Source organism: Crotalus tigris, unplaced genomic scaffold (genome assembly GCF_016545835.1).
Source record: "Crotalus tigris isolate CLP2741 ecotype Arizona unplaced genomic scaffold, ASM1654583v1 scf7180000024293.1627790, whole genome shotgun sequence".
NCBI lineage: Eukaryota > Metazoa > Chordata > Lepidosauria > Squamata > Viperidae > Crotalus > Crotalus tigris.
Window position 1 is genome coordinate 633172 of NW_024100466.1, and position 18641 is coordinate 651812.

At 53.9% G+C, this 18641-nt stretch overlaps 3 protein-coding genes across 4 annotated transcripts; 1 reads left to right on the forward strand and 2 right to left on the reverse strand.

The window, feature by feature from the left end:
* Positions 1-120: 120 nt before the first annotated feature.
* Positions 121-9337, forward strand: TMEM150A (transmembrane protein 150A). Of its 2 annotated transcripts, none has more exons than XM_039324200.1 (8): positions 121-1453; positions 2769-2957; positions 6233-6280; positions 6395-6481; positions 6645-6712; positions 7381-7508; positions 8061-8238; positions 8492-9337. In XM_039324200.1, the coding sequence occupies exons 1-8, from the start codon at positions 903-905 to the stop codon at positions 8731-8733; spliced, it is 1491 nt and encodes a 496-aa protein (XP_039180134.1). In that variant the 5' UTR covers positions 121-902; the 3' UTR covers positions 8734-9337. The 2 variants fall into 2 exon arrangements, with proteins under 2 accessions (XP_039180134.1, XP_039180135.1); XM_039324201.1 differs by having other exon boundaries at positions 8139-8238.
* Positions 9338-9593: 256 nt separating this feature from the next.
* On the reverse strand, positions 9594-11093 carry RNF181 (ring finger protein 181). Its single transcript, XM_039324218.1, has 5 exons — positions 10877-11093; positions 10659-10792; positions 10313-10428; positions 10165-10239; positions 9594-9883 (listed from the first exon to the last, which is right to left on the reverse strand). The coding sequence occupies exons 1-5, from the start codon at positions 10966-10968 to the stop codon at positions 9824-9826; spliced, it is 477 nt and encodes a 158-aa protein (XP_039180152.1). The 5' UTR covers positions 10969-11093; the 3' UTR covers positions 9594-9823.
* Positions 11094-11368: 275 nt separating this feature from the next.
* Positions 11369-18394, reverse strand: VAMP5 (vesicle associated membrane protein 5). The gene is made up of 4 exons (XM_039324101.1): positions 18278-18394; positions 16210-16707; positions 12517-12654; positions 11369-11923 (listed from the first exon to the last, which is right to left on the reverse strand). Exons 1-4 carry the CDS (start codon positions 18392-18394, stop codon positions 11735-11737), a joined length of 942 nt encoding a protein of 313 aa, XP_039180035.1. The 3' UTR covers positions 11369-11734.
* Between the last annotated feature and the right edge of the window lie 247 nt (positions 18395-18641).

Sequence of the window (18641 nt, forward strand, 5' to 3'; positions counted from 1 at the left end):
ACATGCGTGAGAGGCTCTAAAGAAGATCCAAAATTGAACTCTGCTTCTATTAAAAAGGGCTTGCATTTTACATTCTTTTTAAGCAGCTTTTTCCCAGATTTCCCAGAAACAATCCTCTTCAGGAGCGCACAACACATTGAGCTACAAAAAGGTAAACCTCCCAGACTACTACAGCTTAAAAGGCAAGTGCCCTTCTCCAAAGAACAGTTACAAGGCTGGGCTCCCATGGGGCAAATGAGCATCCCTGTCTCCATGCACTCCTGCCATTTGGGGACATGAGGACTAAAAAGTAGCTGTAAGGGTACACATATACACACACAAGTGGATGTCAAGGATCAGGTCCTGTAGCCCCCTCAGAATAGTTACTGATTCATTAGGAATTCATATTCATACATCAAGGTGAAAAAAAGAAATCTAAGGGGCTCAGGAGATCTCCAAAAGGGTAGAATTTGGCCAAAGCCTTTGCAACTCAAATCAGTCCAGGAAATCGGACAAAGTGCTTTCTGGGTCAGGACTGTTCCTCAGCTTCAGGACTTGGAACAAAGTATTTTATGCGTTTTTTTTTTTTTAAAAAGCTCATCCAAGGGGATTTGGTTTATTTCATTTTTATTTATTTACAGAAAGGCATAAGCTCTCACCTTTGCTTTATAATTTTAGAATTGTAAGCCACCCAATCACTTGATTGAGTTGGGGGGCTACAGAAATTGATTCAATAAACTTACGGTTTTAGCACATTTTGACCAGGCTAAAGCACAGCGGGGGAGGGAACCCCCCAGTGAGCAGCAACGCGCCTGACTCGGCTGTAGGAGCTGCGGAGGGGGGGCAGCTTGGGACCAGCCCTCCCCTTCCTCTCTCCCCGACCTACCTTCTTCGGGGGCGGGGAAGGAGTGAGCACCACCACCATGAAGCCTAGTCAGGCGTTGGCCTCGGAGTCCGGGGAGGGCTCACCTGCCCGGGCAGCCTCCCGCACTCCAACCTTCGCTTGCTCGAACCCGAAATTGTCCCGAGCGGGTTCCAGGCCCCGAGGGTCCCGCTCCCAGGTTAGGCGGAGGGGCAGAGGAAGGCGGCTGGCGGCCTCGAAGACCGAGGGCCCAGCCGGCGTTTCTCGCCGGGGGCTGCAGAGCGCAGGCGTAACCCACCCTCAGCGATACTCCCCCGCCAAGCGGGTCGGCTCCGGCTTCTGTCCGGAGAGGCGCGGCGCCTCTGCAGTCCTTCAGCCGGGGCCGCTTCGCAATGCCCGAGCGCGGAGCCTCCCGAGAGCTGCCGCCTGGCGAAGAAGGGCGGCCCGAGCGCCGCCGGCCCTGAGGCGGCAGCAGGGCGAGCGGTGCCGGCTCTTCCCAGCTTTCCCCGCGCGCGCCCCCTCCCCGCCGGCTGAAGGCCGGGCCTCTCCTGGTCAGCTGGGCGGCACCGGCCTGGCCTCCGAGGCTCCGGCCGTCGAGGGCGACGGCGAGCGGTAAGGGAAGCGCCCGCTGCTTAGGGGTCGTGTGGCTCGGGAGACCCCGCGGGAGAGAGAGAGCGCGGGCGGGTCGGGTCGGGTCCTCCTTCCCCTTTTCGTGGCCGGCCGGGCTGGAGCGTGGCCGCCGCCGCCGCCGGGGGCAGGTGTGCGGGAAGAGGGAGCCGGCTCTCCGCTCCTCGGCCGGCGCGGCTGGAAAGGGGCTGCCGGGCCGCCGCTGCGCGTGGGAGGGAGGCGGGACGGACAGGTTGGCTCCGGCGGCTGCTGAGAAACGGAGAGCTCGGTGGAGCTTCCTCGGCCGAGGGCTGGGAGCGCGCAGGCGGTCTGCGTTGTCAGGCCGGGGCGAGTGGCGGCCGCCGGAGAACCTGCTGTGGAGTCGCCAAGCGGCGTCTGCGTCCCCCCCCCCCGTCTCCCGGAGTTTGCCCAGCCTCCTCTTGGTCTCCTGGATGGCCCCGTCTAAGCCTCCCCGCCGCCGCCTTCCTCGTCTTCTTCCGTCGTTTCCGAGGAGTCCCTCTTCTAGTGGCCAAAGCTTTTGAGCTGCAGCTTCAGGATCTCTAGTTTTCTTAACGCTGAGCTTCAAGCCAACTTTTGCCCTCTCCTCGTTCACCCTCAACAAGAGGCTCCTTAGTTCCTCTTCACTTTCTGCCATTAGAGTGGCTCTTGCTATTTCTCCCAGCAATTTTAATTCCTTCTTGAGATTCATCCAGCCTGGCATTTTGCATGATGTACTCTTCATATAAGTTAAATAAGTAGGACAACAATACGCAGCCTTGTCCTGCTACAATTTGGAACCAATCAGTTGTTCCACCTCCGGTTCTAACTGTTGCTTCTTGACTCACATACAGGTTACTTAAGGTGACCTAATAACACGGCCTGTCCTCTAACTAAAATCTCTGCTCATTTTCTAAAATCAAGAAGGAGGGAACTGGCCTGAGGGGATTCTGTTGGGACATGGGGCAAAAACTGAAAGATGTTCTGTGGCATTCTTGAAATAAGGCCAGTGACTTCTGACCTTGTCTTGAAACTGGATCTGGAGAAGAGGCAACTTCAGAAAATACTTGCATGGTCCCGACTGGTGGTATGTGGAAATGACCTTGGGAGACGAGGGGAAGAGATGCTCCTAGGAAACCACCAGAGAGACAGGAGTCCCCAGTGGCTAAGGCCAGAGAAGGAACTTAGGATGGTTAAAAGTGGCAGGGGGTGGGAGATTTGTACTGTCAGACTTAAAGAGACTCCCTTAAGTAGAATTTGTTTAGTCATTTCCTGGAAAGGCTGACACTCACTGACCCATCTTTTTCTCCTGCTTCTCTTCTAGGAGCACCTGGTTCCAGCTGGAGGCCTTGAGCTGTGGCTGGGTCCCCCACTTCCATCCCACCCCTCCCCTCCCTTTTCCTTTCTCCCCTCTCCCCCTCTTAAGGGTCCCCCTTCTGCACTCACTAATGACTGCGTGGATCATCCTCCCTATCAGCCTCTCTACCTTCTCAATCGCTGGAATATGGATTGTGTAAGAGCTGTTGTGAGTTGTGGCTGGGTCATGCATGAGAGGTGAAGCCTGCATGCTTTGCTTCCTCCTGCAGAGAAGCATCCGGTCCTTCTGCTGCTCCCTGAGCTCCAAGTACTGCTGCAGAGTTGTGTCAGCAGTTTTCCTGGGCTCCTGCTTGCAGAATTACTTCCCAAAAGGTTACTTAGCAAATGTGTTGCCAAATCATGACCCATATAGGCTGTGATTCATGAAGGAACATGGTGGTTGTGTGTTTCTCTGCATTTTGAATGGCAGTTGGTACTGAGCCTGCCGGAGACCACAAGGGGCCTAAAGCCAGATCACCAGGGCTCACGTTTATGTCTCCTCTGGAGGGGACGGTTTGTAGCTACTTCCTCCTCCTGCCCCAGCAGCCTGGCTTAGCCAGAGCATCCCACACTTTCTGTGGGCCAGCAGCAAAGAGACGGTGATCTTTCGGGGCCAGGTTGCCTAATGTGGCTCACCTGCCCTCATTGTGGCTACATTTACTGTGATGCTCTTGGGAGGATGTGAGTGCAGTTACTGGCTCTCTGGCCCAAGACACAAACACACATCCCACGTGCAGGCAGGCTGATTGCAACAGGTGGTGTTGCAGCCTCTTCCAAACTGCAGATTGAATGGGGGGGTTCCTGCTCCTGCGGATGACCTGATTGATAGGCCCACGTCATGAGGCGTCCGTCTTGCATCATAAATATAGCGTTGGTCTGTTTCCCACAAAGAGCCCACAACAGGTTGTGTCCTTGCCTTACCCAGCTGCTGCCACTGAGAGGAAATTTCCATTCAGTGACAGTGGGGAAGTCAAGGCGAGATCTGGGGAAAATCCCACTTAAACCGGTATAGTTAAGCAAGCAATCTTCCTCCTCCCACCAGAGTCACAGCGTCCATTTGAAATCCAGCCAGTCCACAGGTGGCATGGTGTGTGGCACAGTTGGCGGGCATCTCAAAGTCTTCTCCAGTTTTCCTTTCTCTGTAACTGTCTCCCTGATAAGGAAGACACATTCCTTTCTCCAAGTGGAGAGAGGCGAGGAAAGAGAGAAAGCGAAAGTTATCCCCGAACAAAAGCAAATTCCCCCCTCCCCCCAGCAGAATGGCAAAACAAGAGCATATATGCAGGGAAAACAATAAGGATTTCAGGACCTGACAGTTCATGACCAATTTTGTATTTTCACATTCTATCTCTGTAATGTTAGCAGGTGATTCTATCATTGAAGCTTGGTTTTATTTTGTAAACCAATCAGATTTCTTGATAGTTACCGTATCATAGCTTTGAGCATACAAATTTATACCTCTTGGTTCAAGTGAAAGAATATGGGTTTTATTTATTTACCAATTTTCCTCTGTGTTGGTGGAACTGAATTGGGAGTATCCCATCTCTATCTTTCCCATATACTGTAGTGCAGCTATCAATATCATCTTTAAGGACATTTTTATCACATTAGAAAAATGCTTTGCATATTTAGATTTCATTTTTTTACATCTTTTTAGGCTATATTCTTTGGAAAAACTAAATTCTTGTATCCGGCTATGGTCTAGGAACTAAAATAGCCAAGACTGCATTGGGGAAAGCCTAAATAGTTCTAGTATACTTTTTAAATAATACTAGACAAGGTATTGAGTTTCCAAATTCAGCTCTCCTAAATTCATTGGTTAAAGCCCTTTTAAATATTGTTACTGATTTCTTAGTGAAGAAATATTTTTAAAAAGATACTTATGTGAAATTTGAACATATAAAACATTTTCTGGAGCATAAAGTTCTTGTTGTGGCTCTTTGTAAATTAATTGCAATTGTATCTGAAATAAACCTGTAGATTTACACTGATTCTTCTGTAGAAAAAACATTGGAAAAGTACCTTTGTCTCTTTTTGTTTTAAGTCACAACTAAACATTTACACAAGATGTCAGGAACCCTAACCGTGAAGTTCTTATTACATCAGTTGCCAAAATACAAATGGTGAGAAATCACTTATATTTAAAAAAAATGAGGCTCATCTTTGGAGGTCTAAAGTTACAATCCATCCAGTAAATGGTTTCCATTGCTGTCTTGCATATCCTGCCTAGCCAGCAGCTTGAAAGGACTCCCTCGGACTCACTGCCTAGTTTCCTACAGTAGGTCAGCCAAGATCAAGGTGAGACAGAAGATAACTCCCAATTCTATTTATTTGGCATCAAATTATTTCTAAGCTGGTCCAAAGTGTTTGCACTGATGTAATTGAATCATATGGAAAACATGCCCTAGGTAAAACAAAATAGTTGTTCTTTGCAAAAATTTGATATTAAGTTTGCCATCAAGAAAACCTTCATGGGTTTGGGGTGCTCCACAGCTCTACATTTGGGAGACAAAATGCAGAATTGGTGAAATAAAAGGATGCAAGCCCAGTGGGAAACTTTGTGGTGATTACAGCAACAGTTTTTTAAAAGTATTTCCTCTGGACCCTGGTTTCAAATGGACCACGCCCAAATCTTCAGAGGACATTTTGGGCAGAAACCGAATGTGGAACTTTTTATAGTTAACCTACATGCTCAAAGGACCAATCTGGCAAACTTAAGCAACCAGAGTTGGCCGTGGGGTGTCAGGCAAAGGTCACATTCGTACCTGATCTCCCGAAGGCTGCTTGGAAAGCAAAGGTCCTGGCTTCAGTGCTACCCCCAGCTGGGCTGATTTTCTGGGCAAATGGCACAACCAGAGCTCAGCTGGGACTGAAATTTCTTTTAAGGTTTTGTGGTTTCCTGGAAATTTTCTGTAGCTTGTTTTTCTAGGGATAGAGGTCTCCGGTCTCCAGGTAGTGGGCTGTACTGGATCTTGCCTATGTATCCTTTAGTGGGCCAGTGATTGAAAGGCCTTTGGGGAAAGATTGGCAAGCCAATCTTGATGGGCAGTTGCAGGTGAATGAGAGATACTCCCTAATTCTGGCCCTTTTCTGAAACCTTCAGTCTAGCTAGATTGACACGTGGGAGTGAAAGTGGTTTCTTCTAAAGGCTTTGTGGGTCTGGTGATGTGAACCACTTGGGAGTTCCTTCACCCAGGGAGGCTTCTGCTGGAAAGCTGCATTCTCTGCCATTTCGGTGGAATTTAAAAACATACCGGGGGAATTAAAGTGTTTGTTCAACTGATTTGATATTGTTGCTTTGATTGAGAACTTTGAGCAATCAGTTGGAGAGCCAAGAGAGAGAGGCTAACACAGACTTCCATAAACATTAGGGAACTATTTATTTTCAAACTTACCCACTTATTGCTGCCTTATCATCTCTTTTGCTCCTAGCTACGCCATGGCAGTCATGAACCACCACGTGTGCCCTGTTGAGAACTGGTGAGTTGTGCTGGAAAGCGGGAGGACAGTCTGCTAGTGGGAGAGAAGGGGGCCTTGGGTCTCTTTTTCTTGGAGCATCTCAGAATACCACGTAATCTGTCCAAATGGCTGCAGGTCGTACAACGAGTCTTGTTCTGCTGATTCTACCAAGCACGGCTACCCCAAAAGCTGCTGCACCTTGGAAGATGTCCCTTTGATCAGGTGAGGTGGAAAGAAGCTCATGGAGGATGAGCCAGCGGCTGCAAGTGCTGCTCTAGATGTGGCATTGTGAAATGGTGCCAGGCAGTTCCCAAAATGGGTGGGTTTAAAGCAAGTGCATAGGGTGACTTGCGTCTCGTGCTAATGCTCTCTTCCTTCCTTTTAGCAAATGTGGCACTTACCCTCCTGAAAGTTGCCTCTTCAGCCTTATTGGGAACATTGGCGCTTTCTTGGGTAAGTATTCATTTCCCTCTTTTCCCAATTTCATTAGCACGTGAAGAAGCTCTGCTCAGTCTCTGCTCCCTCTTGACTGAACCTGTTCTCCAAGCTCCAGTCTGTGACTTTTGTAATTGACATGGCCCCCAAATAAATACGCTTTCTATTGTTTTTAAAGTCTCTCTAATAGCTCAGGTTCCCCTTGTTCTTTAGTCCGTCTGAAGGTCTCCAAATGGTATTATTTGCTAACATTTTTCCTGTGTTATACCCACCTTCTATTTCCTATACATGTTGCTGCCAACATATAGATCAAACACTCCCTTGGTGCATCCATATCCTTCTCTACCCACCCCCCCACCCCATTTTCTTTTCATTGGAATGTTGAGCTCACTAGAATTCATGATCATGAAACCTGAAGAGTTGTTTTTTGCATGGTCTGGTTGCAATGTCATGCCAAGTTTTAGTTTGTCTTGACAAGTCAGTCAGCTAGGTTCATGCAACATATTAAGGTTTAAGATGGCTTGCTTGGTTTTGACTGCCATGTTGTGCATGTCCCTGTAGGCTTTTTGTCCTTGGGAAGGCCATTCCCATGAGGTGCCACAGCTTGTTCGTCTGCTTTGCATGCTGGGTTTGACGTGCCTCTCTCTCTCTCTCTCTCTCCCCCCTCCCTCTCTCCCCTCTCCCAGTGGCCATCATCTGCTTCCTGCGCTACGGGCAACTCCTAGAGCAGAGACAGGCCTCCGGGGTGAACACAGCAGCCCTTGTCACAGGTTGCACCAATGCAGCTGGCCTGGTGGTGGTTGGGAATTTTCAGGTTGGTTGAAAGGACAATTGTCTCCAAGGTTAGGGTTGCTGAGTGCTGTTTCTGCTTCCTGGCCCTGTGGGACCTCTTGGTGGCTATTTGGCCTTTGTGGAGCAGAGAGAACCACACTGCAGATTTGTTCCCATCCTTCAGCAAAAGCTTGAGCAGCTAATTCATTTGGTTTGAATAAGGCAATAGTTGCAGCTGTAACACTGCCTTTGCCCTAGCAGCCAGAGCCGGTCTGGTACACGCCACAAGGGAGGCCTTTGCAAACGCAGAGCTGCCAGAAAATGGCCAAGCCTGAACTCCTCTTTGCCAGGCTGGAGTGGATGTGTCAGTTGGGTTAGCTGTTTGACCTATTGCTGTGTTTTTCATGCTGATGTTGCAAGATGTTTGTGTTCCCGAGAGGCAATGGCTGATTTTTGCCCTCGGCAGCTTCACTGGAGCCAGATTCATCCTGGGCATCTTTGCCTGAGTTGCCCAATGTGCCGCTGAGGCAGAGCTGGCTTGGGCAGAGCTCCAACAGGAACCATCCATCCTATTTGGGCTTCCCACTGCCTCCAGGTGGATTATGCCAAATCTCTTCACTACATCGGAGCTGGTGTTGCCTTCCCAGCTGGCCTGCTTTTCATCTGCCTACAGTGCTTCCTCTCCTATCACACGGCTGTTTCTGCCCTGGACTTCTGGATGGCCCATCTGCGTGTTTTCCTCTCCACCACGGCCTTCATCGCTCTTGTCGTCAGTATCCTTTTATGGCAACCTGCTGGTTGGGGAGAGGCCAAGATGGCCCTGTGGTCCAGAGCCCCCTTCTCCCGTTTCTCCCCTAACTGAAGTTCTGTATCGGCCCACCTCTTGTGCTCCTGTGCTTTCTCAGAAGTGCCCCTCTCCCCCATGCAGAAGAACTGTGTCCTGCCCCGATTCAGTCCCTGGGGTGGGCACCTGGCATCCCCCGGGCCAGGCCACCTTCTTCCGACCTTGCCTTGACCCCACTACAGGCGGCGCCTTCTTTACCCACCAGAGCTTCCTCCTGCAGCACCTGGCCGCCATCTGCGAGTGGGTCTTTGTCGTCGACATTCTTGTTTTCTATGGAACCTTCAGCTACGAGTTTGGTGCCATCTCCAACGAGACCCTGGTTGCTGCCCTGCAGCATTCCAGCGGCCGAGGCTGCAAGTCGCCGGGCAGCAGCAGCCCCTCTGCCCACCTGAACTGCCCTCTGGAGAGCATTGCCATGATATGAGGGTGGCGGGAGGGCGGGCCGGCCCATCCCACCCTCTCCGCTGCTCTGGCAGGCTGGCTTTTCTTTGGCCACTTTTTTATACCAAGATGTTTTTTTAAAGAATACGTGGCTGCCTAGCCCATCTGAGAAACTTCGTTTTCCAAACATCCAGAGATGTCCCAAGGATCTCTTTGCTCACCTTCGCGTCAGGTCACCTTGAAGCACTTTCTCTGCCAAATCTCCTGCCACCCTTCAGGAAGTGCCTCCAAGCTGGAAGGGGGCTCTTGCGCGTGTCAGGGTACCCAAGAACCCAGTTTCCTCTGGCCAAAATTGTGCCTTACTGCCACCCCATTTTCTTTTGAGGCAAGAGTTGCTTAAGCTGCAGAACCAAATTTATTTGGGGGTGTCCCCTGTGCTGGTGGAAATATACCCTTCTTGTTCCAGGCCTTTCAAGAAAATAAACCCGAAATACGGGAAAGAGACCTCCTCCACTATTTTCATAAACCCCCAACATCATACAGAGTTCCTTTCTCTCTTCAGCCCTGGGTAAAGTGGTTTGATATTTTGTAGAACTGTTTTGTATCTTTCCTATGTAAACAAAATATAAAAAGAGCTATCAGGGGAAGACTGTGGTGTATATGGGGATTTCTGTGTTGTGGATCTTTGTTTTGTCAAGGGGGGGGGGCGGACATAATTTCTAGTCTGCCACAAATCCTATGCTGGGCACTTGCAAGTGGTGGGAATTAATATGGCTGGATGTGACATAAGAACAAAAAACAGGAAAGGGTGGAGAGAAACAGAATACTATTTTTTTTTCACATAGCCTATTTTGGGAGGTAGTTCCCCTCATTTCTGCCCCAACAATGCCAAACAAGCTCAGCTTTGAAAGAAAGACATTTGCTACTTTTATTTTTCAAAAATCACTCTGAACTCTCTGCGTCTTTGGGGCTTGCTTAGAAAAAGCATTGAGGTTTGCATGTCACTCCCAAGGAGAAGGATAGGGGCACCACTTGCGAGCGCTGCGTTCCTTGTCCCAGAAAGCTGCTTCTGCTCTTTGCAACTGGGAAAATCCCTGCTGTCCCAGATGAAGGCAACGCTGTAGGCTGTAGGGTCACGTGTACATCGCGCCATGGAGATACTCCAGTCGGTGCACTTGCTGCTGCCTCCGAGCCTTTCAGATTAAAATAGAGGAGTTCATCCTGCAAACCTCAAATTGAAGCACCTCACCCGGCCAGCCCTGGACTCACAGCACCCAGATTAGACAAGGTGCCAACACTACAAGTGGGGGGGGGGGCAAGTCCCGGCTGCTTGCTACCAAGTCGCCCCCCCTTCAAAGGCGAGTGGGATCCCCGCCCTTCAAAGCTACATCCTGGTGGCCCAACAGCAGGCCAAGGCCAGGCTAGGCTCCACCCCCCGGCTTCCACGAGGGGGGCCACCTTGCAGCCGCCTCACCTTCTCCTCCTTGTGCTCCTCATACTCCTGGTCGTCGGTGGGCAGCTCGTGGCGACACAGCGGGCAGGAATTGGTCTGGAGGGAGAAAGACCTCAGCACCTGCGCGGGGGGAGCGGAGTGGGCGCCTCCCCTCTCCCCGCCGCCTCACCTTTCCGAGCCAGGGAAGAAGGCAGCCCGCGTGGAAGAGGTGCTGGCAGGGCATCGTCCTCACTGCCTCCGCCGCCTCGAACTCCAGCAGGCAAACCGGGCACCGGAGCCCCTTCGCTGAGCGCCGGGCGGGCGCGGAGGATCGAGAGACAACACAGCGTCAAAGCGGCTGCATCCGCCCGTCCCGTCCTCCCCCCCCCCCGTCAGCCGAGCGCCTCTCCGCAAGTGCCCCCCCCGGTCCTTTTGGGCATCCGGCCCGGGCCTCCCCACGGGGCTCCGCCTCTGCTCCCCGGAAGGCCGGCGGAGGGGACGCGCAGGAGCCGCTCCCGCCCGAGCTCCTCGCCCACCTGCTTGCGGGGCGCTGACGCGGACCTCGGGCAGGCCCTCCACGGCCCGTCTGGCGGCCGGCGGGGGAAGTCGGTGCTCCCAGTCGCCGCCCCGCAGCGCGCCCACGTCGATCTCCAGGCCGTGGAAGAGAGACCTAGAGGCGCGGGAAGACGACCCGTGAGCCCGCCGGCCGGGCGGGCCCCTCCTCGGCCCGCCCGCCGCCCCCGCCCGGGCTCACCTGGCCAGCTCCAGCAGGGCGCGACGCGACGGCAGGCGGTCCCCCGGCGCGGCCCCGGGCTCGCAGTTGTGCTCCTCGAAGTAGGACGCCATGGCTGCGACGGGAGGCAGGCCCCGCCCGCGCCCTCCTGGCCGGCGGCCAATCCGGGCGGGCCTCTGGCTTCCGCCCCGCCCCGCCGCAGTCTGCCGGCAGCGCCGAAACGCCCCCAGCTGAGCTCCCGCGGCCCTCCTGGCTCCGAGCGGCCCTGGGAGGAGGAACCCGGCTCCAGGCCACCCAGCCAGCCGCCCTCCGGATGCGAGCGTGGCGCCTCGACGCGCGACTGACCCGATGGCGCGCGTCGCGGGATCCCGCCAACCGTCGCGTCTTTCGGCCTCCGAAGCGCCGCGCGAGCGACTCCCTTCCGCTTACAACGTCCACCCGAGGCCCTTCCAAGGCCGCAGGGCCGGCCTCTTTCGTCGGAGCTGCTCGGGGATCGGGGGAGCTTGCCAGGCAGCGATACCGAAAGAGCCGCGGGCGCGAAGGACGGCTCTCGAAGAAGACGGGGAGGGGGGGAGTAGGCCGTAGGCAAGGGGAGGCTGGCCGCTGCTGGCTTCGCCCCCGCTCGGTGAAAGGGGCTTCCTCCGGGCCAGCGAAGTTAATCCTGGCTTTCCTTCCTTCCTTCTCACTCACAGAGTCATTTTTGGTGTTGAGGTCGTGGACATCAAGAGGGTTGTGTCCTTTGCCTCCTTCCTCAGTTTGCTTGCCACAATGAGAAATGAAGTGGTCAAGGCTACTGCCAGATCCTAGCAAGGCCCCGAGGCCCTGCACCCTGAAAGCTTGGTGTTGGGAAGAGGATCCTGGGGAGAACTTGATCAGTGATCAGTCACCACCAGTGCTGGTCTTTGCTGGAGCCACCTGGTTCCCGGATCCAGAGAGAGTGAAGTAGAGGGTGATGACGATGAGCAGAACAGCCACCACAACCACGGCCAACAGGATGATCTTGAATCTCATATTCTCCCAGCGTTTCTTCTGGGCCAGGGTCTTTGTTGTCTTGGTGAAGGCAGAACTCTAGAAAAAAAACCAGCTGGAGGTGGCTGCAATCTCATTCCAGTGAATTCAGGTAGTCCTCAACTTACAACCGTTTGTTTAGTGACTGAAGTTACAACGCCACTGGAAAAAGTGACTTTTCCACACGTCAGATTGCTGCAATATCCCCATGGTCACATGATCGAAATTCAGGCACTTGGCAACTGCCGTGTATTAACGACAGCTCCCCTCCACTCCTGGCCCATGAGATCCCCACTGGAAGCCTTCCCAGCTGGCTTACACCAAGCAAAGTCAATGGGGGAAGCCAGATTCGCTTAACAACTGCAGTGATTACCTTAACTGTTGTGGCAAAATGGTCAAAAAGTGGAGTACTTAACAAGTGTTTTGCTTATCAATGGAAATTTGGGGTCCACTGTGGCCATAATGAAGACTTTCCATAGGGTGAAGCCAAGGCCCTTTCCAACCTTGGTTTATGGTCCTTTGGCCTGACCCCACAGAAATTCCACCTGGCAGGTAGGCCCAGCTGGTTGTCCAGCTGCCCTTGCCAGGCTCTGGACAAAGAGCTTGCTGGTCATCCTGGGTGCCCCACCCAGTCCCCACGTCACCTTCCATACCTGTTTACAAAGCTCATCAGCCCGCTCATCCAGGTCGCTAAGCTTGCCCTCGCGGTCCAACACCTTGGTGTAGTTGTCTAGCATGATTTCCGTCACCTCCTCGGCCTCCTGCTGGCATCGCCCCAGGTGGTTCTCACCCTGCAGAAGGGGACAGGGTGGTCATAGGGTGGGACAGGAGGGGCTGGGGCTGACGCCCCCAGCTTGGTCCAAGAAGACACTTCTTGAGAGATGGAAGGCGCAGCTGCCAAGGGCCAGGGAGGTTAAAACAGATGAGCTGGAAAATGCCCTTTTCACGCCAATGTGACGGCCCTGGATTCTCTCCTTTGCCACGTGACTCACGAGAGAGCAGCCAGGTCTGCTCAGGGTGCAAGCCGCCCTTCTGCACCCCAGGTGAACCTCCTCCAGAAGGGACCTTCCTCCAGAAAGGAAAAACTGTTGGAGGGCCAGCCGTGCATTGCACAATTTTTCTATTTCCAGAAGATGAACAAAGCTAATGGAGGCAGAGCATTTAAATCTCAAACATACATTTCTTGCTAATTTATTGCATATTATCTTTCCCTTGGAGTGCTCCAGATACCACACATTTAACATTTGAGAGCCAGTTTGCTCTAGTGGTTAATGCACCAGACGAGAAAGAGGAGACCTTGAATTCAAGTCCCACTTGAGCCATGAAAGCCAGCTGGGTGGCTTTGGCCCAGTCCTGCCACTGCTGTTCCCATTTAACCTGCTGCAGCACCTGCCATGGCGCTCCTTCTGAGAACCCTCTTTATCCAGGCACTTGGCTGTCTTGCTGCAAACACCCAAAAATATTTACTGATTGCCTGTGATTGACAACCCGCCTGGGCTCTGGGAAGACGATCAAAGCCTTCTCTGGCATTAGCCATCCAACACCCCTGCCTTCCCTAAGTCTTCCTCCACAGTCTGTGGACAGGAGCCAGAGGAGAGCGGGCAGCCAAGCCAAGGCTGAAGCGCAGCAGCAGGAGAGGAGATGACACAGCTCAGTCTGGGGGAGCCAGGCCGGGACCTGGGGCTTTCCAAGGAAAAGAACTTTGGCTGGCTGCCAAAGAACCACAGGGCAGATTCTGTGCCCGGGAAGGAACCCCTCAAAGGAAGCTGAAGCCTTGGGTGGGAAAGCTCAGGGAGGGGCCGTCTCTTGAGTTGTCCAGGACCTCAACGTTTCCACAAACTCAACTGAAGCTTGTAGCCTCTTGGATGCAGCACTTACCCTGGGCACAAACTCTTTCATGGGACTGAAGTGGAGATGAGCTTGTGGGAAGAGAGAGAGTTGCATGCATGGGTGTATGGCTCTCCCATCTGTTTCCCCAAATTGATTTGAGGTCAGTAGCTGGTCATTCTATCGCTGTATCAGGATTTGTGTTTCCCTGCAGAAACCTGAAACCCAGCTGGAGAAGCACCGTGAAGCAGGTCGGGACCTGTACTTTTGCATAGGGTGGGGCATGTTTGCTGGTCCAGCCCTGCTACCCAACTCGCTTCCTAATCTCTCCAAAAGAGGTTTTGCCTTTGTTATCAGTCACAGTACTTTTTTGTATCTTTGCTTCAAATTAACAATTTTATCCCATCTTCTGCTGCACAGCAGAGAATGTATTTCAAAGTGCCTTAAAGTGTGTGCAAGAATCTTGCTGGGAATTTTTCAAATATTCCCACTGAGAACCAGCATCCTCCTGAAGGAAGTGCCAACTCCTCGGGCATTTGGTCAACAGGAGGCAAGGAAAGCCCTGGGGAGATTCTGCCAGGAAGCAGCGTCTGAAATGCTGCGCTTCCTGTGGGCAGGAGAGATTAATTTGAAGGAGCCAGATGTTTCCGTTAGATGACTTGCACCCGTGAAGCAACTGAGCAGCTGAGAAGCAGCAGCCCCTGAAAGGAGCATTTCGGAGCTTCACTTCTGAAAACAGCGAGGGAGGCGGAGCAGGCAAAGGCCAGAGAGCCTCCAGAAGCTGCTCCCTTTCTCTGCCTTCCCTCCTTCCCAACTCTAAAGGAAAAGAAGAAATAGGGGAGACATGATAGCTGTGTTCCAGTATCTGAGGGGCTGCCACAAGGCAGAGAGGGTCACGTTCACCAAAGCACCAGAGGGAAAGACGAGGAACAATGGATGGAAACTGATCAAAGAGAGAAGCAACCTGGAATTAAGGAGAAACTTCCTGACAGTGAGGACAATCAACCAGTGGAACAGCTGGCCTCCAGAAATCATGGGCGCTCCATCAGTGGAGGTTTTTAAGAAGAGGCTAGACAGCCACTTGTCTGAGATGATATAGGTTCTCCTGCGTGAGCAGGGGGCTGGACTAGAAGACCTCCAAGGTCCCTTCCAGCTCTCTTCTATTCCTTGACTGAACAGGCTCTAGTCCCTGGAAATAGGCAGAGGCAGATTCCACAGGGCAGCAGCCCTGAGGTGCAGGCTGTGGACAAGGAGTGGAGACTGAAAGCTGATATCTCAATTCTCTGGACTCATACAATGGAAGGAAAACTCAGTTCAACCTGAGGTTGCTGCTTGGAGGCTTTTTCCAGTCGCAGCGCCTTTGAATTGTCAGTGCCTGGTACTGCCAGGGTGGGCCCAGTGGGACCAACTCTAGAGCCAATCCAGAGCAAGGACAGCCACAGATCCCAGGACTCGATCATTAATAATGTCCTGGGGGACAACTGAACCAGCTAGTGGCTTTAACCTTCAGCGCTAACATACTCTGAACACATTCAGACAAACTGAATCCTCTCTTTCTCTCCCACGCTGAGCTCTCGCTGCAGTTGAATCAACAGTGATGCTGGGCCCCACAACTGCCTTGTCCTGAGGCAGCAGAGTTTTGGAGCAGGGCCTGGATTGCTACTCTTTTCCTGCACACGACTGGGGTGGGAGGCAGGGAGGGCAGGCAGTCTGGTTCCCCTCCAGGTGCCTAACAGCTTCCGTATCAGTCCACCAGCAGGGCTGATTCAAAAGCACCAAGTGGCCTCTTTATCACTTCAGACTGCAAGGAAACGGGGGGGGGGGTGTGTGCAATAGGAAAAATCAGTAGGGCCAGAATGAATAAATTTCACCTAAATTCATTTAAAATTAATTATAGTTGACACACATTTTTATAACCTCTTTAATCATAACAATTCGAAAGCCACTCGGACAGGCAGTTTTTGCTGGAAGGGAGGAACGAAGGGCTTCAGGCTGAGCACCCCGCAGGAGAGCGGGGGGGGGGATCCGAAAGGGGCTGAGCTCCGCATTGGGGCACTGGCAGGGACCAGACGCGGAGCCGCTCTTTCTACCGCTCCCTACAGGAAATTCCTCTAGAGGCCGAACTGGGCTGACGGCTGCCCTTCCGCTGGAGCCGGAGGGCCGGCCAAAGGCCGCGCTGAACAGGCCAGGAGGGAGCCGCCCTGCCGTCCACCCAGAGCCGGCCGAACCGAGGCGAGGGCCGCCCACGCAGGGAGGCCACGGAGCAGATCTCGCCGCGGCCCAGAAATACCCGGCGAGACCGAGAGCCTCCAAGGCCGGCAACGGGGTCTCCGCCTGACGGCCTCTTCGCCAGGAGCAGCCGGACGCCCCCGCGCCCCGTCGAGCCCGCGCAAGTCACCGGCCAAGACCCGCCTCCGGGACCCCGAGCAGCGGACGCGGAGGAACGAGGCTCCGCTCCGCGCCACCGGCCCAGAGCCGCGCCCGGGCAGAAGAGGCAGCCGTCGAAGCTCCGCACTTACCATGGCCGGCGCCGGGAGCTGCGGCGGCGGGAGCGGACCCGGCGGCGCCTCCACTCGGGCTGGGTCCTCCGGGAGCAGCCGGGGCGCGTCCTCTGGCCGGCCGAGGGGGAAGAGTAGGCGGGACCCGCTGCTGCCCGACAGCTCGCCGCCCCTCCGGAGCCCTCGGGGGGCGGGACGCCGCGCTTGCCTTGAGGAGCTCCGAGCGGAAGCCGCGCCGCCGCTCGCCCGCCCCGCTTGGGCTGCAGGGGCCGCCGAGCGAGCAGAGACGCGCCGGCCGTTGCTTTCCGCCCTCCTAACTTCTGACCGTCTGGAGCGGCTCTCTTCTGCCACGGGGCCTCCGTGGCGGCGGGTCCCGCTGGGCTCCAGAGGCGAGAGCGGTGGGGAGGGGCGGCGGTGGGATTTCCCCCTCCCGTCCTCCGATCCAGCACCCGAGGTCGGGGCTCCGCCCGTCCGGATCAGGCCCGAGAACCTCTTTGGACTGCAATAGAGGCCGTGCAGCTAAACTAGAGGCGCCACCCGTGGAGAAAGTGGGGTTTGATTGGAACTGAATTCGGTCGCAAAGCGGTTCTGGGAACGGGAGGCCGCTCCAAGCTGGGTAGCCCTCCTGGCACAGAGGAAGCCCAGGCGCCTCCTGGCAGCAGAGCCGGAGGGACAGCTTGCCCGGCTGAGCCATTCCTGGCCATCTGGGCTGGAAGCAGCCTGCCCGGCCTCCCCTCGAACTGCCAAAGGCTCCTCAGTTTAGCTGAAGTTGCCCCACCCGATTTGATGAAACCATAGTCAGCTAGATTGTCTCTTTGGGCTGCATTTCTCTTCTCCAGGAAGCCTTTACCAGCTTTGCCTATGTTAAATGTCCCACCACTCGGCTGGTGTCCTTCAGTGCCATTCTAGTATTTCTCAGACTCTGCTGGTGGGACCTTCCTGTGGAGCCAGTCGCAAGCGGTTGACTGTCAGACAAGCATTGGGTGAATTCTGTGCTAATCCATGAAGATGTCCGTCTCAGTCAAGATGGCGGTCTTTCTGGTTCCCTACTTCCTTTGCCATTCTTGCTGTTCCTAGTCCTAGTTCCAAGTGCTACATTTTGGGGTGTGGGTGGAGATGGTGCTGGATAAGGGCAGGCAAGCAGGATGCCCGTCATCCCTCTGTTAGACGGGGAGGGGAGGCGAGGCTTCCTTTGCTAGGAGCAGATGTGAGCCAGAGCAAGCTGAGAGTCGTCTCTGTTGCCATCTGCACCTGCCCTTGTAGATCTTGGACAGAGGGGGAGGGGAAGAGACTTTCTAGATGGTACCTTCAGGAGCTATTTTGGGGAGAATCAAATCCACTAAGGACAACTTTGAAATCACCAGATATTGTTTACCATGCACTGACCTTCTGCAGCAAAAATCCCCCTCGCTGGAGCTCTGGAAATAATTAAGTGTTACTTTTCTCCAGCAATTTACACAGGACGGATCTAGAACTGGCACATACACTCAGTGGGCCCAGGGCCCAAATGCAATCCAAATGAGGGGCTGGGAGGAGGAGCTGCTGCACACTTCTAAGTACAGAGCGGTCAAGGCACAAAGTCTGCTGTTGGACTGGTTGATGCTCAACGTGCTTCTCAGCAAAGATACAGAGGATGTTTCTTTAAGGATAGCCAAATGGAAGCTAAGCTAGGCATTGCACCTTCACTAGGACACCACTCAGTCTGCAAGGATGGCATCTGTCTCAAAGAAGGGAGGCCCCAATCTCCCAAAAATGCTACCTCATCCCCACCTCACATGCACTGATAGGTCCACACATTTGGCCAAATGATACAGCAAGGACTGGGTGATGCAAAAGAGTCTGCTAAGGAAGGAGGCTCTCCTGAATGGGTCTAGGATAACTCCCCAGGGCCTTTTTCAAGAGGCAGCTGGACTTTTTTGTTTTTCTTTGAAGACGTTTCGGGACAACCATGACCTGGATGATGGAGAATCTTCATAGACATTCACCACAGCCAGCTTAGTGCGGCCAGTTCACTGCCACTAGCTCCCCACTGCCAACTCACCTCTGCCAACTAACTCCCAAAGGCCAACTCTCCACAGGGCCAACTTGCCACAGGTGGCTGGAGGGAGAGGCCAGCAGGCAGGTGAGCGAGCGTTTGGGCAGAACGCAGAGCAGTGATGGTGATGGCCGGAGGCTTCCCGTGTTCACATTCCCCTGCCGCTGCCATTCCCGTCTCTTAGGCCTGGAGTTTGGCACGGTGGTGGCGGTGGTGGGAATGTGTGAAAATGGGATGCCCCTGGCCACAGCTGCCTCCCTGCTGCCCACCCCAACTGCTGCCACCTCTGTCCCCATTGTCCCCAGCCTCTTTGGCCCAGCAGTGGCAGCAGCGAGTGTGTGAAAATGCTACCCACCCACTCCCTCGCCCGCCCACCCAGCTCTTCCTCTGGCTGCCCATGGCAAGTTGTCCCATGACG

Bases quoted from the DNA above. Each gene is read 5' to 3' on its own strand.
- TMEM150A (XM_039324200.1), top strand. From the start codon at position 903: ATGAAGCCTAGTCAGGCGTTGGCCTCGGAGTCCGGGGAGGGCTCACCT. The intron at 6,713-7,380 runs GTAAGTATTCAT...CCCCTCTCCCAG, and splicing joins GAACATTGGCGCTTTCTTGG to TGGCCATCATCTGCTTCCTG. The intron at 8,239-8,491 runs GTATCCTTTTAT...ACCCCACTACAG, and splicing joins CTTCATCGCTCTTGTCGTCA to GCGGCGCCTTCTTTACCCAC.
- RNF181 (XM_039324218.1), bottom strand. From the start codon at position 10,968: ATGGCGTCCTACTTCGAGGAGCACAACTGCGAGCCCGGGGCCGCGCCG. The intron at 10,429-10,658 runs GTGGGCGAGGAG...CCCGGCGCTCAG, and splicing joins CGTCAGCGCCCCGCAAGCAG to CGAAGGGGCTCCGGTGCCCG. The intron at 10,240-10,312 runs GTGAGGCGGCGG...TTCTCCCTCCAG, and splicing joins TTCTTCCCTGGCTCGGAAAG to ACCAATTCCTGCCCGCTGTG.
- VAMP5 (XM_039324101.1), bottom strand. From the start codon at position 18,394: ATGGCAGCGGCAGGGGAATGTGAACACGGGAAGCCTCCGGCCATCACC. The intron at 12,655-16,209 runs GTAAGTGCGGAG...CCCCTTCTGCAG, and splicing joins AGCTCCCGGCGCCGGCCATG to GGTGAGAACCACCTGGGGCG. The intron at 11,924-12,516 runs GTATGGAAGGTG...TTTTTTTTCTAG, and splicing joins CTGATGAGCTTTGTAAACAG to AGTTCTGCCTTCACCAAGAC.